At 35.4% G+C, this 16,112-nt stretch overlaps 1 protein-coding gene across 2 annotated transcripts; it reads left to right on the forward strand.

The window, feature by feature from the left end:
- Positions 1-4,080: 4,080 nt before the first annotated feature.
- hmgcll1 (3-hydroxymethyl-3-methylglutaryl-CoA lyase like 1) lies at positions 4,081-15,930 on the forward strand. 2 transcript variants are annotated; one of them, XM_032553847.1, is made up of 9 exons: positions 4,081-4,372; positions 5,802-5,879; positions 6,188-6,295; positions 6,607-6,702; positions 6,843-6,991; positions 7,333-7,396; positions 7,567-7,755; positions 13,965-14,090; positions 14,474-15,930. In XM_032553847.1, exons 1-9 carry the CDS (start codon positions 4,277-4,279, stop codon positions 14,576-14,578), a joined length of 1,011 nt encoding a protein of 336 aa, XP_032409738.1. In that variant the 5' UTR covers positions 4,081-4,276; the 3' UTR covers positions 14,579-15,930. The 2 variants fall into 2 exon arrangements, with proteins under 2 accessions (XP_032409738.1, XP_032409739.1); XM_032553848.1 differs by lacking the exons at positions 4,081-4,372; positions 5,802-5,879 and having other exon boundaries at positions 6,188-6,282.
- Positions 15,931-16,112: the final 182 nt, after the last annotated feature.

Genomic DNA, 16,112 nt, shown 5'->3' on the forward strand with positions numbered 1-16,112 from the left:
TCTAGAAAATATAGCCTCTGACAGTTTTATGCTGTTCTTATTATCTTCCTTTTTCCATTGGAAACATTCTTTGCCTTGTTTAGAGAGTTTTTCAATTATTTGTAGACTTTTCTTTTGTAAACCAATTTTCAGAAAGCTAACATTTGCAGAGGGAATTATCTTACTCTTTCAGGTCCTAAGAGGAGAGTTAAATTATATGCAGATAAACATGGACTGTAAACCATCTTATCAGAGTTCATCATTGATTTTTGGCTAATCTACCATCAGTCCTCTGTTTTGGCAACATAAATGACAGAGATGGTGCTAACTGAAGTAATATTTTTAGACAAAAACTATAAATTATTGTTAATTTCATTTAGTAAATACAGTGTTTCATTGACTTTTCCTGTGTTAACCTGGGATATCTTTCTAAGTTTATTTTCAAAGTGTCACCTTCCAGTCCATTCACATGGCAAGTGAAATTGTATCTAATAAAAATGTTGTGCAGTTTACCTAATTCATCTCACCACATATGGTTCTCCTTATTCGCCTTCTGTGGGTGGGCTATGACTTCCATACAGCTCAATCAGTGCTTCTCCAAAGGGAGACCAGATGGGTCACATTTTTACATGTTGTTTGGTATGACAAGGCTGCAGCAGGACAGCGAGGAATGTGTCCTCACAGAGGGTGGCGCAGAAACGTTGTTATACTTGCTTGTTATTCATATGTGCCCAGAGGGGAAGAGTTCAGAGCTCTCTGAGCTACAATGGAGTATTTATGAACGAAGCTGTCACTTCCCATTAACATTAGTCCTGGCACCTGTGGATTGAAACAATCTTTGTCTTTAAAATGTGTTTTCTTTTCATTTGGCATTAAAATTACATTTAAATGCATGAGTTAATGCTTACACCCCCTCAGTCAATTTGATAAGAAACACCAGAATTATATTTCATTATTTTGCAAGCCCTATAAAATAGATTTACAGTTGTTGTTTTCCCAATTTCTCTCCACTGCATGCCATCTTTTGTAAAACATATTTTCCTTGAAATACTGTAGAGGATTTAGGTCTTTCATTTTATTTTTTATTTTTGTAGTTTTCTCCAAGCAATAAAAGCTTCTAAAATCATATGCTATGCATGATCTCTTCTTTATATACAGGTTAGTCATATCCTGTTGTTGCCAAACTATAGAACAATTTACATCAAAGAACACATAAAACTAAATAACAGGCTTAAAGGTAAAAATTTTAACCAAAGCAGACAATCAGGATATTAAACAACTCCTGAGGCCAAAACATGTCTTATTTTAGTCAAGATAATTGATTTAATGGCTGAATCTTTTATTATACTTCTAAAATAAGCCTTATTATTAAAATCAGGGCATATCTGGACACAGTCCTTGACAATCAAAGCAAAGCAAGCACATCATTAAGCCTTACCAGCTCTTCAACTTTAAGCAAACATTTGATTTATGAATTCTAGATTATATGGATTTCCAAAAGTGCCACCATTAAATCAAAAAGGTTAAATGTTTATTATGGAGTTACTGACAGAAAGTTATCTGGAAACTGAATAACTGACTGAGAATAACTTTTTAATAAAGTTTATGTAAAAAAAAGATCAAGACTAATATTCTGTTTATATGCTTTTAATATATTTTGAGATATAATATTTAAAAATCACAATATACCACAGAATTTTGGGCTTAACTATGTGTTTAAATGATGGATCAATAGGCGGAAAGACGGACAAAGAGATGGAAAAGGTTTATAACAAATTTAATAGTTTATAAATATAATAAGTTTAGGTAATTTAAGTACTTGTTAGTAAACACATATTAAGAGAATATATGTAAATATATGATACAATGCCTTATTTCAAACTGCACTTGCAAAGTGGGAGAAAATGATGCAAGACTCCCATTTACTCTCTTGTGGACATAGAGCTAAAACCTCAGTGAGTGCCTGGGATACTCTGTGCTGTGATTACCACCATGATAATCTTTACTGCACATGCTGTCTCCAAGGGGAGCTGTGGAAAGTTGACTCAGAGATCTCTTCCTGAACAGCCGTATGATAGTCTTCTAATTGTTTACAGCCTTTATGTTTTATTTAGTGAATTTGTGTGTGTTAATTGTTTGGGTTTTTTTTCCATCTGGAGCATATTTGAATATGATGATTCAAACCTAATCGAGGAAAACTGAAAATGTGCTTATATACATTCATTCTGGTGTGAATACATGTTTTTTTTTTTTCCAATTACAAATAGTTTAAGGGAATTGTTTCTGTTGGACTTCACCACCAACTGGTTACAGCAAATCTTTTCATTTCTCCAGTGTCATAATAACTACTTTTATGGTGATAGTGACAGGCAATTCACATCAAGACCAGGACTCACATGCTGAACAATTTGGTTAAATATACGATGTAGAAATTTAAAACGGATGGGAGATGAAAATTGATTTAATATGGTTCCCTATACATTTTCAGTAAACATCAGAGCTTGAAACTACTTTCATGCCTTGATGAAATCTGGACTCCATAAAGTAATTTCTCACATCTATGTCCTTTTTTTTAATAGCCAGAGAGTTTGAGCATAGATAACTTTTTTTGTCTTTTTTTTTTACATTCTCTTTTTTCCTGCTTTCCTGCTGGACCAAGCGATTGTATGAAATGGATGAATGAATGGACATTTTCTTTCTTGGAAATTTGGTGAAATTTTATTTAATCCCACACAAATAGTGAAAGAGCTTTTCTTTTTTAAATTCTAGTTTAAATGTTGTACTGTTGACAGTACAATGAAGGAAACAAATTATGTTAAGTTTAATTTTAAATATCCTCATAGCTTTTAAGATGTCAGATTAACTGCTGTAAAATGACAAATTGTCAAACAAATTTAATTCACATGGTAACATAAATAGAGTATTCACCTGCAATAGATTTATTTCTGAGAGGAGAAAGAGCCCTGAAGGCCATTACTTAAATGTGACCTTCTGCAGCTGGTTTCTGTCATCGTATATCACCATTACTAAGTGTTACTGAGAGAAAAAATGTCAAACCCAAACAACAGAAAACACAAATAATAAAAATCTTAAAGTATGTGTTTATCCTAAACAATACATTCAATGAATATTTAAAATGATATAGAAACAGGGATTGTTATAGTAAAATGATTAAACACATATAATTACAAATGAATCTGCAAAATAGCATTTTATTGGTTTCCAGTTCAAGTTTTGCTCAGATAGATATTACACTGAAAATAAAAATCTAACTTTTAGCCTGATTAAAGACAAATAGCCTGATCAGGATCGAAATTCCCGTTAAGTTGCTGCACTTTTATTCTGTTTCTTAAAAGAGTTTGAATACATGACAGGCAGAAAAAGTCAGAAAAGTGTTTTAACATTTAGGGCATCTGATATCTCTGAACATTGAATTTCCAAGTCCCTCCTTTTTAAAGCTGATCCCATGAGTTTCCCGCCTTCCTAGTACAGAGAGGAGATGGTTGAAGGTGAGGGCTTCATTAAGTCTCTCTATTGTTAACATCTGGGTTCAGAAATACTCGTGCTCTGGTAAATCTTGACCTGCCTTATCAAGGGGTTTTATTACACCATGCAGTTGATACTGGCAGCAGCGGCAGGTCAGGCAATGAAAGCCTCCAATGATTTAAGACACAAGAGATCAATGTAAGCAGGCTGTTTCCCTGCAGCCTTCAGCTCCAAGCTGAAAAAGGGAGCAGAACGTCTCTCCTCTTGTTAACTCAACATAAACACATATCAAGTGTGAATAAGTCAACTCCTATTGAATGCTTTGAAGCTCAAACGTTGTGAATTTCTTGACAGCAGTTTTTTCTATTATTATTATTTTTTTAGTTTGACAGAATATTTTTATTATTTTACAAAACATATTTCTTACATTTTTAGTAGTTTCAATCTTTCCTACATACAATTTCTCCTCTCATTTTTCTTTTGGCATCTTTCTTTCTCAATTTTTGTCTCTTTTTTTCTTCTTTCTCTTTTCTTTATTTGGTTCTTGGCTCATTTTTTACACTTACTTTTCCACACCGTTTCTCCCTTATGACAGCCACCCTCCCTCCGTTGCACCAACTCTTCCTGTCAGAGATGTGGTTGCCATGACAACTGCTGAATCACTCCCCACCCAGTCTGCAGCCTTCCTCTAATGTCATCTTCCTATGCAGCATGGACGTCCACCATACAGGCCCGAATTAGTGTGCAGATTATCACAGCAACCTGCTGATACATGTTCTTTTTCCTGAGGAGTTGAGCAGCAATCAGCCTGATGGGTAACGTACCCACTACAGTGAAGCACTGCCTGAGCTATAAGCAAGTCATCGAGGAATACCCTTGGTTTAGAAGCTGGCTGCAGGAAGAGAAGGTGGGCATAATATTTCCTGTTTTTTTGTTTTTTTCCTAATCTGCTGCACATGTTCTGTGATATAACTTCCTCATTACCGAAAGGCCTCTTAGCAGCCACTCGTCATACTGCTAAAGCTGCCAACAAGGTAGTAGCAATTCATTGAACTGTTTCTGCTTTTCTTGATTCATGGCAGTAATTTCACATTTAGTAAAAGCTTGAATTGATGTCATTCTGACTGTTTTTATGTACTGTATTACTAACATAATTGTCTAAATCATTCCATCTCAACATTTTCTTGGTGCATTTGACATATCTACAGAAATCAAGATTTTCTTGTTTTCAGTTGGAACAATTGAAATAAACTGCAAATTGAACTTTAAATATGAATTGGAAAGCAAATTTTTCAGATAAATTCTGAGTTCAAATTTAATATGGCTATTTTACAAATAAACAAAGTTAAACAGATCTAGCACTTTATTATCCTTTACCTCATTAAACAAGTGTGACACAAAGCGGTGTGCAATCTGTGTGTTACCACAGTTTGTCAATTTGTAATTTGTTTACTTTTTATGTGCAGAAGATTCTTATTTATATTTTGTTATTTGTTTATTCTGGAAACAGTTTGCATCACAACAGTTCAAATATTAACTAAGGTGTGTAGTCATTCCCTGATCTGAGTACCAACTTTGGGGGCAATTCATAAACAACATCTGGTGGATGAGTAATCCAGTCTGTTTAAATGATACAAACTGGATTTATTTTACAAATCTAATCACATGGAACTAGTTAGGTTTAATATAGTAATCGGTGAAATTATTGGATTTTTTTTCCATCTCTGTTGTTTTTATCTCAAGACAAATGTAAATGAACATAAACAAAGAAAAGAAATGCATTGACATTTTGCTAAAGGGGATATTATGCAAAATAGACTGTTTTCCGCTCAATATCTGTTAATGCAACATCCTAACAATTGTATTTATTTGTTACACTAAAAAACATTTTACCAATTTAGCAACTTTCAACAAATTTACAGATTTTTGCATACATTTTAGTCTGCTTTGTTTGTTTACTTTGTCTTGGACAAAACCAATCAAATACATTAGCAAACCAATAAAATTACTCATGTTTTCAAAAGTTGTTTTGAAAGTTTACTGAAAAGCACTCCTGGTATTAATTAGCAGAATATTAGTTGTTGTTTGAGTGGAGTTACCCTGGTTCTTTTCTTTAGCTTTGTCTTGATGACATGCACTCTGAGTTTCCTTTATAATGAGATGACAGACTTATTTATAGTCTCTCAGATTTCACGTGGCTTTGAGATATTAAGTAATTTATGTTCAGAATAGCATGCCCTGGGGCATTCCATCACAACACTGTGGATAATTTTACAAGCTTTCATTATTATGCTGAGTAATATTCTGCTTTAGTCAAATTACTGTTTTCTCTGCAGATCATTACCAAACATGTCTATCCAGAGTTTGTGAAAATTGTTGAAGTTGGGCCAAGAGATGGACTTCAAAATGAAAAGGTATTTGATGTGTCACTCACAAACCACATTTATTTGTATGGATACCTTTTACAATTACTACATCTCTCACTCCAGAAAAATATTTTTGTTTTCCATTACACATAAACAATTTAAAAATGTCTGAGTTACCTACAGTGGAGTTTTTACTAGTGTGACACAAGTAAAAACAAGTTTAGCATGCTGTACATCCATTACTGCCTTCTACAAGGTTAGGGTTTTTCAAATTAAATGCTTATACCATTTGTATGACTCTCATAAAAACATTGTTTTAGGATAAAACTACGCTGACCTGTTTCATTGTTCCCCAGGAAATTGTTCCAACAAGGGTGAAAATCCAGCTGATAGACATGCTCTCAACTACAGGTCTGTCTGTGATTGAGGCCACCAGCTTTGTCTCTTCAAAGTGGGTACCGCAGGTAATAGCTCTTTTTTGTGCACAACAGCAGAGCGCTGAGTGATTTATTAGGAACTATTTCTTGCTGCATATGTATTGATGGAAATGTGCTCCTGTGGTTTGATCCACTGACGGTTTTTATAGTTTGTGGTCTGCTTGTCTTAGCATTCCATGCCATAAATTGCACTTCATTTATTTACTTAAAAAGAAAAAAAAAATTGCTCTTCAAAATTTCACATGAAACTTATTCTCTTCATGGTGATAAATTTGTGTCACAGAACATGCGTTGAAGGATTATTGTACTTTTTCACATCTTTTTTCATACACATTTAGATGGCAGACCACACAGATGTTGTCAAAGGAATCCAGAGAGTGCCCCATGTTCAATATCCTGTTTTGACTCCTAACATCCAAGGTTTTCAGGATGCCGTAAGCTTTTAGGATCTTTTCAGTGTGGTGATTTGTGAGATATATAATTAAAAACAGAATTTAGTCACGCTTGTATGTTGGCTTCATACTAAGGTAGGACTTAAAAATCATTTTGAAAATAAGATCTTTGATGTTTAAAGGTTGCAGCGGGTGCCACGGAAGTGGCTGTGTTCGGGTCGGCTTCTGAAACCTTCTGCAGAAGAAATATCAACTGTTCTATTTCTGAAAGCATGCTGCGGTTTGAGGAGGTCATTAGTACTGCCAAGGATCGACAAATCCCTGTTCGTGGGTTTGTATTCTAAATGTTTAATGTCACATTTAACAGAAGATGAATTACACATCTCACTACTGTGTTATACTGAATAACAGATCTACTATGAAGGATAAAAATAAGTTTCCATAAAGAAGAAAAACAAACCAGATAGCACAGTTCCAGATGTTAACCAGATTATTTTAAACTATGCCTAAACCACAAGTCCAAATGGACTGTAAGTCTTTCCCAGTAAAGACACCACTGAGTCTTTGGAATCAAATAAGCAACAGCTTTAGAGGTTTTTCATGCTGGTGTTTTAGAGATTATTTAGGTTTTTGACAGTTAAGCTTGGATAAATATACTCTTTTGTATTTCAGGTATGTTTCTTGTGCCCTTGGGTGTCCCCATGAGGGACCCATCGAACCATCGCAAGTTGCTGAGGTAAAAATGTATTTACACTTTTCAATTACTTAGTACTTACTTATCAGTATGTTTCTTGTTGTTTCTTGTTCATATATTGTAGATATAAAGTTGGCAATCTGTTTAATTGATGCTTTTCAGTGCAATCGCCTCCTTGTGACAATATTTACCACATTTTTACTATTCTTTAGGTAGCAAAAAAGTTGTATGAAATGGGCTGTTATGAGATTTCCTTGGGAGATACTGTTGGTGTTGGTACTCCAGGCTCCATGTTCAAGATGCTGCAGAAGGTGATGAATGACGTCCCGATCAGTGCTCTTGCCGTTCACTGCCATGACACTTATGGTCAAGCACTTCCTAACATCCTTACTGCTCTTCAGGTAGGTCTCCTGGTATATGGCATGGACCATAGATCATGCCATGGATCAGGCATCATAGTTCCATGCTTTTACTATCTCAAAAGCACTATTTTACTTCTTATAATTATTACTTTTACACATCAACTTTTGTTGTACCATTTGTTGTACTTCTGTACTTCTTTACCAGAAATGGAGGTACATCTTGTCTTGGAATTGATTATAACATCTCCATTTAAGTATCTATAAATATATTTGTAGATCCAGAAAGCTTTTGCTTAAATGTTTAATGTGGATCTTGATCGTATGACTGCATAAGCTAATATGAATGAATAATACTTTCTTCTAACTGCCAACAATGTAGAGATCAGAAACATTGTTTAAGGTTGTGAGGAGTACTATCATTTGCTAAAATGTTCCCAATCTAACTTGTTTGACATTTTATTTAAGTTAGATTATCTAAACTAGAGACAACATTCACTTTTTGCTTTCAGATAAAATAACATTAACTATTTTCTTTTTTTCCCTTGAAAAATGTAAAACAAAAACAAAAAAAAAGTGAAATTCACAGTCCTCCTGGAACAGTGAAACAGTCAACAGATAAGACCTTAAAAAAATATGTTCTGTTTCTGCAGAAAGTAACATTACTCACAAACAATCTGGTGGAAAAAATGCAGTAATTTAAACAAAATAAAATATTTGTTGTACTCCATATCTTGAAAATAACCTGTACAACAGAGAGCAATGACAGTGATAATAGCTCACAAAAGCATAACTGTAATCAGTGGACAGGGCATCATTTGGGGTGTTTTTCACCACGTTGCCTGCAGCAAGTGCAAACCTGACACACATCCAGACATAAAACAGAGGTAAATGAGATATGGCTGTATCAGTTCTCTGGAGCATATTGTCACTGCACATGAGGAAGCTCATTGGGGGCTGGGTGGGTCAACAGATGTGAAGGGGTCAGGACAAAGGCTCACCTATTCGGTGTCTGTTGGACAAAGCAACTGGGAGTGAGGTGGATGGAAGGGCCCTGGGGGGCTCCTAACTCGTCTGTCGCTTGGCTGTTGAACTCTCTGACAATGCTGTGCTTAAAGCTGCTGGAAAATGATCCTTTTATTTGCTTTGTGCTAGGAATGTGGTGAATAGTGCTGCAGACTCAAACTCGAAAGTTTTCAAACCACCTTCTTTTCTTGATTATGCAGGAAAAAATGTAAATTTTAACTGCATAATAAAATGCATAAATACTGAAACATATGATCACATTTACAACTGATTTTGTAGTCTAAATAAGTTGCAAGCTTTAGGATGTTGAAAAGCTGAACATTGTCAGTTTTAAAAAGCAAGCATTACTAAAGTTGTTATCTTTAACAGTGGAGTGAAAGAGCATTGTGAGTCAGTGAAATTCTTTTGCGGATCGTACTCGATATGATTCATCACAGCTGTGGCATACGCAGAGAAAATAATAGCAGCCGGGGATATTTAGCTTACCATTTGCTCACCCATAAACAAGAAGGAAATGAAAGATTTTATCATAGTTTTTCATTACTGTGTGCCAGAACTCCGCACCACCAACCGAGAGAGAAATGAATTCCCCCAGTGCTGTCAGCCCTGAGTCACCTCTTTTGTTCCTGATAAAGACATTCCTTGGTCTTTGTAACTTCTTTTTTTTTTTCAGGAGGTCGGGGGTAGCTTTGTCTGTAACCTACTGGGGCAGGTCACACAATGACAATGTATGTGGTTAGATTTCACAGGCTTGGCATGGAAATTTTCATATCCTTTCCTGCAATTTTGGTATAGTGTGCACTACTGCGTCTGGGATTTACAGTAGCCTATGTTCTCTTTACAGGATGGCTGACAGTCAGGTAGCATTAGAGGAACTTGTTGGTCTTATTTCTTGCACATTTACAATATTTTGTATTATAAGAGACAATGATCAGATTATCATGGTCAGAGTGTCAGTTGTTGCTACCTGACAGCAGAGCATTTGAAAAGTATTTTTAATTGAAATTCCATCAAAAATCTTATTATAATTTTCTATGGGTCACAAAAAAAAAAATCACAAATTCTAAATTATTATTATAAACTGCTAAACTTTAGTACTTCATTTTTCCTAATCACATCATCTTTGAATCCAGTTCTGGGATCTGTGGTGTTTAGTTTTTTACTCAAAAGGTTAAATTTAAATAATTCAAACATTTTGTAAAGTCATAGTATAAAAACTGGTCTATTTCAGTGTAACTCTTTCTTTTGCTTCTTGTCATGTTCTGTAGATATATACATGTCCTGACAATATGAGACATATAATTGTGAAAAGATCAAGCTCTTGTGTCTCTTCCCTGTGGTCCTACTACATATCTGCAGAAATGCACATCTCTGTCAGTTTGTGCTGCTCAAGATTGTTGGTTTGCTTCAGCTCTGATTACGGAGGAAAAACAACTTACCTTTATAGGAAAACTGTTTATCCTCCACCATCGGTGTCCATGCTAACGACATTGGGCATTAACGCCAGGTTCTGCTTTGGAGAAGGAGAAGTAGCCTAGCACACAGCAAGGGGCAGGATGTGATCAGCAAGTACAGGAGTGAATGTGATAAGGTTGTGTTTTAAGCCAACATTACTATGTTTAAGCATGCAAATAAATGCCAAACGTATACATTTTCAGTTTTCCCCAAACTGTTTATTAAGGCTTGAACGTTGCATTGAGATGGTATTATTTTCATTTTGAATTATTTCTCTTTTTTTGCAGTTTTTTTTTCTTTGATAGGCTCTACATTAAGGTTCAAAATAATAAAAATAACATATTTTCTACATTTCTTAATTCTTTAAACTTTTTTGAAAGAGTTTTACTTATGACATTCTGTATTTGGATTAAGGACACTGTTTGTTCTGCATGCAATAAACCTACCAATGCATGAAATGGCTTGCATGAAACTTCCTTACATTTCCTTAATTTTAATACATAAAGAAGTCGTGAAGTAAAGCGATATCCTGTGGGCTTCTTTGGCACATTACCTTTTTCTTCTTCCACTGCTCTTTGGTTTGCTTTCTTCCTGCGAGTTTTTTTTTATTTTTTTTTACATTTTTGGAACAAGGAGGTTTGTGTTTCACTGTAGGACATGTGTCAGTTTAGTTTTAGCTCATTTGCTTATGTATCTCAGCTTCATTTCCCGTTTTAAATACACACTGCTTTTCCTTTGACGCAGTTTTCATACTAAATTGTGATTATGTAGCTCCGAAAACCTCATCCAGTCGTAGTTTAGAATGTCAACATGCTTACCCCAAATCATTGTAGTTTGAAAAGCCACATTGTCTTTATCCAGGAATGCATTGTTTTCAACACAGCCACAGCTTGGTGAATATTATTTTTTTATGCTAAGCACACATCTGGTTTCTGGGCGCTGCAAGTCTAACTGAGCGTTGGAAAGCTTAAGGACTGACCACCAGTTCCTGCATGATTAGCGGTACAGGAGATGCTGTTGAGGGGCTACATTCATGCTGAAGGCTTGTGACCTTATAGTGGTGGCAGCTTAGAGCAGGACGATTGACATGGAAGATTACAACTCTGTGTTTATTTTACAAAAAAAAAAAGAGATCTGCCTTGAAAAGTATCCTCCTCTGGCTTTTACCAAGGCCTGGAAACCTGGTGCACGGGTAACATACACCTCCTTCTCTCCCTTTGCCAACACAAACAGCAATTACTGCTGGCTCAGACAAACCCTGAAAGAAGCAGGTTCTTGTCTGCAAGAAAATCACCCAATTAGCTTCATTGTTCCAAAATAGCTGTAAAGGTCCTTTTTAATTTAAGTTGCATGGTTGTGCTCCACAGGGTGGAAGCCCCATGTGACCCGAATGCCACTGAGAGGACCACTGTGTTAATTTAGTCTCACTGTAGGATCCTCCGACATCTGGCTCTGACACAGAAGCTGGAAAACAACTTTAATATTCTCATGATAGACCCATGGACATGTGGAAAACATCCACAGACTGACTGAAACCAGAAGTTTTGGCTTTGGTGTCTTTTGGTGTGAAAATAATAGTAAACTCATGGTGACTTGGAACATTTGCATGAAAAACAAAATACTTGTGTCTGTTGTGTCCATGTGCTCAAAATATTTTTATTTCCCAATAATAAAGAACTGGAAACTTGAAATAGATAGGCAACATTTTTAGGCAGAACAGCTATAATTGTACTACGTATTCATTTTTATCTGTACATTTACATTTAAATAGTGGAAGAACATATATTAAATCCTGATGCTACTGTTACACATAAACTGCCCCAATGTGAGACGATAAAAGGTATTTCTATTCTACCATATACATTTCTCATGACCACATGCTCAGCATGTTTCATTTGGATTTTAACTCACAAAGTGAACATAAAAGAACACATTTCTTTAAAACAATTGTGTCCTTTTGTGTTTTGTGAAAAGAAAAAGAAAAGTGGGTGCATATTTCTATCCTGGGCCTTTACCATGAAAACCCCAAATAAAACAGAATACAACCGAATGCCTTACAAGAGTCATCAAGCATGGAGTTTAATTCTCCTTAGAACCTTTTCAGAGAGCATTATTGAACAAACAACATCAAGAGCAAGAAACTTATTAGACAAGTGCAGGACAATAAATTTAATTGAGCAAACTAGATTTTATTTGAACTGGACAGTGAATGTTAATGATCAAAAATTATTTGTGCAAATACACCGGATTTAGCAAAATGCAACTCTCCAACTACAGTCCTATAAAACAAACAACACAACACACACACAAATAACACATTAATGCAAAATGTTATTTTTGAAAATACAAGAATGCGCAAAGAACAGCTGCAAAAAACATATAAAAACAATTAAACTTGGTTCTAAGATACCTATATCTAAGCGCTATGCTAGTAGATTTATGAAAATATACATTATGTCATAACATACTAAATAAAATAGGAAGTTCTCAAATGATGCAAAGGGTGATGGAAACATTTTTAACCAGGGTAAGACTTCATAAAATCATCACTTTTGAACATCTTGCAAAGATCAATCTGAAAAATATGGCACAGTTTTAAATAAATAAGGAGAACATTAAACAGGGCAGCTTCGTGGTAGCTCTGGAGAAGCTCAAGTGGAAGAATCTAACTATTAGTTATTAGCATGAGCAGTACAGATCTAGCCTTTGTGTAATAGTGGTGATAAGATGGCCTAGCAGAAGCCATTTGTAGTTTACACCAAGCTCACATAGGAAACAAGTGGAAGAAGGTGATATGGTCAGATGAAACCAAAATGATCTTTGCTTTACTGAAATGTAAGTGTGCATATGTAGATACTATTTATCACCCTGCTCACAATTTATCCATGGTGAGACATGGTGGTAGCAGCATCATGCTGCAGGGATGTTTTTTTTAGTAGAAACAGTAAAGTTGCTCAGAGTTAAGGGGAAGATGGACATAGCTAAACAAAGAAAAATCCTAGAAGAATATCTTTTCGAGGCAGCAAATACTTGAGCTTTGATTAGTTATTTACCTTCAAAGGATCACAGCGTCAAACACGAAGCCAGTGCTAAAGTTTTATATCAGAATCTACTCAAGCCAAGGATTTTGCTGTATACTATACTACATGCTTTCCAGTTTTCAGTTATGTATTAGTTAATGTTAGTCACATAAAATTTTAATACAACACATTTAATTATTTCAGTGAATTTTAGCGTTGCATTTAATTCAACATATTCAAACAGTATCAGATGTATAAATACTTTTTAAATTTCTATACCTAAACAAGTTCCTTTTAAACTGCAACAATGATTGGTTTGTTTTCAGTTTTGGAGACATGTCACATTGACAAGTCTGGATGATGAAAAAATGGCAAGAACGATAATCCCTGTGGTCGAGAGCAGAATAGTCCTGTAAAAACATGAGTAACCAGGAGGATCAGTAACACATAAAATGTCCTGTTCAGTATTTATAATATTCCTCTCTCAGGAACAAGACCATAATTATATAGTGCTGGCAGTGAACGCTGGCAGAGAGGATGACTAGGCCATACTGTGGGACTTTTCTTTGCCCACTCATCTTCAGGAGCAGAGCCCACAGTTCTCCGGAAAAGCCGTAAAACATGACCGCAGGTCTGGCGAGGTGCAGGGCACCAGACAGAACAATCAAACAGAACAAGATTGTTCCTGGATTTAATGTGATGTGAAGGTTGCTTAGAGGTGCTGAATGTCCCTGTTGTTTGTCCTCACAGATGGGAGTCTCTGTGGTGGACTCTGCAGTAGCAGGCCTCGGTGGTTGCCCCTACGCTCAGGGTTCATCTGGCAATGTTTCAACAGAGGATGTTCTTTACATGCTCCATGGCATGGGCATTGAAACTGTAAGTTTGTCTTTATAGTTCAGTTTGGCAGACCTGCTGTATATCATGTCTCAGTAATCCCCCAGAAAACCAAACCCACACAATCCTTCAGACCATATTGACATAAACTGATTGCTCTGCAAATACGCTGCTCTGTAAACGTTTATTTTTCCAATATCAATGTCTTTACACAACTTATGCAAGAGCAAGAAGGCACTGCACTTGTGCTCCCTCGAACTCTTTAACAATCCCTACCCCTGCTGGTGGAATGTTTCTATTGCAGATTAATTTTTTGTTGTGTCTTTCTTTGTGCTGGAATCTAACCTGAATTATTACTGTTGTGTTTTGCCTTGAGTAGTAGAAATATAGAAATATATTCTATGCATGCTCTTTCTGTTTCACAGGGAGTGAACCTTGACAAAGTCATAGAAACTGGTGACTTTATATGCAACGCTTTAGGTCGCAGGACAAACTCCAACGTGGCTCAGGCAAGAAGCAGGACACTTTGAGGATGCTATGCACATTTATATAACACTTGCTTTTTAAGGGTGTATTCTGTTGTTTTTCTTTTCAGATCTGTTTTCTGCACCTTTGTATTTGAATTTATTGATTCTTGTTTTTCATTTAACAAAACTTCTGACTGCTAGGACCTTGATAGTGTTCAGAACCAGTCCAAGTTGTTATGGCACCCAAGGTAGAAAGTTGATCTATGGGCTCACTCTACCACCTTCCACAGCATCACTGAGCATGCTTGTGCTGTGCCTGGTCGTTTATTCGTCTTGCATTAATTACAGCTAATGTTAACATTAACCAGAGTGCCAGTTTCTGTTGAAATGTCCAAGAACAAATGTTTGCATCAACATGCTACAAGGGATACATGCTACCACTTCTTGGGAGCATACTGTGACAATTCACAGCAGTACTAACCAATGGGTTAAAGTATTTCTTTTCCCTGCTAGATTGCAGCTACAATCTAAACCACCAAAAGAACCCAATAATTTTTGCTAAAAATGAAAGAATCAGAGCTCCTTTACTGTTTTTGTTTTCTTTATCCCTGATTGAAATAACTGTGATCATACCTGCTATTTATTTTTGTGTCTGTCTTGCCAAGTTGCAATATATAATAAAAAGATGCTATCTAAAAAGACTGGATTGATATTATCTAAAATAGATCACAGCAGTGTATGTTTATTCTGTGCAGGGCCCTTTGAAAATCAGATAAGAGAAGATTCGAGAGGAGGAGCTCCAACAAAGTTATGTTTCCTGTGGTTGAAGTGTGTAGATGTGTGACGTTTACAACCATTAATCATGGAAATTAGATCCATTTAAATTTTCAGTCATTCATTTTAACTGTTTTGTCCTCAGAGTTGAAAGATGATACAACAACAACTGAGCACACAAACGTAAGTTCAATTTATCCAGAGCTGCTTTTGGGAAGTATTTCTATACGTGCTGCATTTTTACAACTTATCTCCATGGTGCTTCCAGTCTTTTTGTACTCTAGATTATGTAATTTGAAATTTCTCCAAAATGAATAAATTGAATGTTTTATCAAATGTCACCAATAGTTTATTCAGCTGTGCCTAAAAAAATATTATGGACCATTTTCAAATAATTAGGTTTTTGTCCAGGAGGAGTGAATGCTGTAAGTCAGTGACCTGAAGCATCCTGCTAGATTTTCTCAGACTTTTTTTAAACTAAATTGAATAATGAACTGAATTTAATGCACTCCATGTTCAATAAGTAGAATTAATTGGAATATACAGTATGTATGATTGAATTGAAATTACATTTTTTGTGAAGTGCCTTAGGATGATATGCTGTGAATTGGCTTGATACAAATAAACTGAAGTAAATTGAATGAGATGGCCATACTACTGGAGAGTTTTTAAATGAAACTGTTAACTATCCAAAATGATCAAGGATTATTTTCCATAATTAAACAATATGTGCTTTAACTAATAAATACATGGGTGAAATTTTAGAAGTTGATTTAATGTTTTATGCCATTTTGAAAACTGACCAGTGTAGAAAAATCATGTT

This window comes from Xiphophorus hellerii, chromosome 22 (assembly GCF_003331165.1).
Source record: "Xiphophorus hellerii strain 12219 chromosome 22, Xiphophorus_hellerii-4.1, whole genome shotgun sequence".
Classification (NCBI taxonomy): Eukaryota; Metazoa; Chordata; class Actinopteri; order Cyprinodontiformes; family Poeciliidae; genus Xiphophorus; species Xiphophorus hellerii.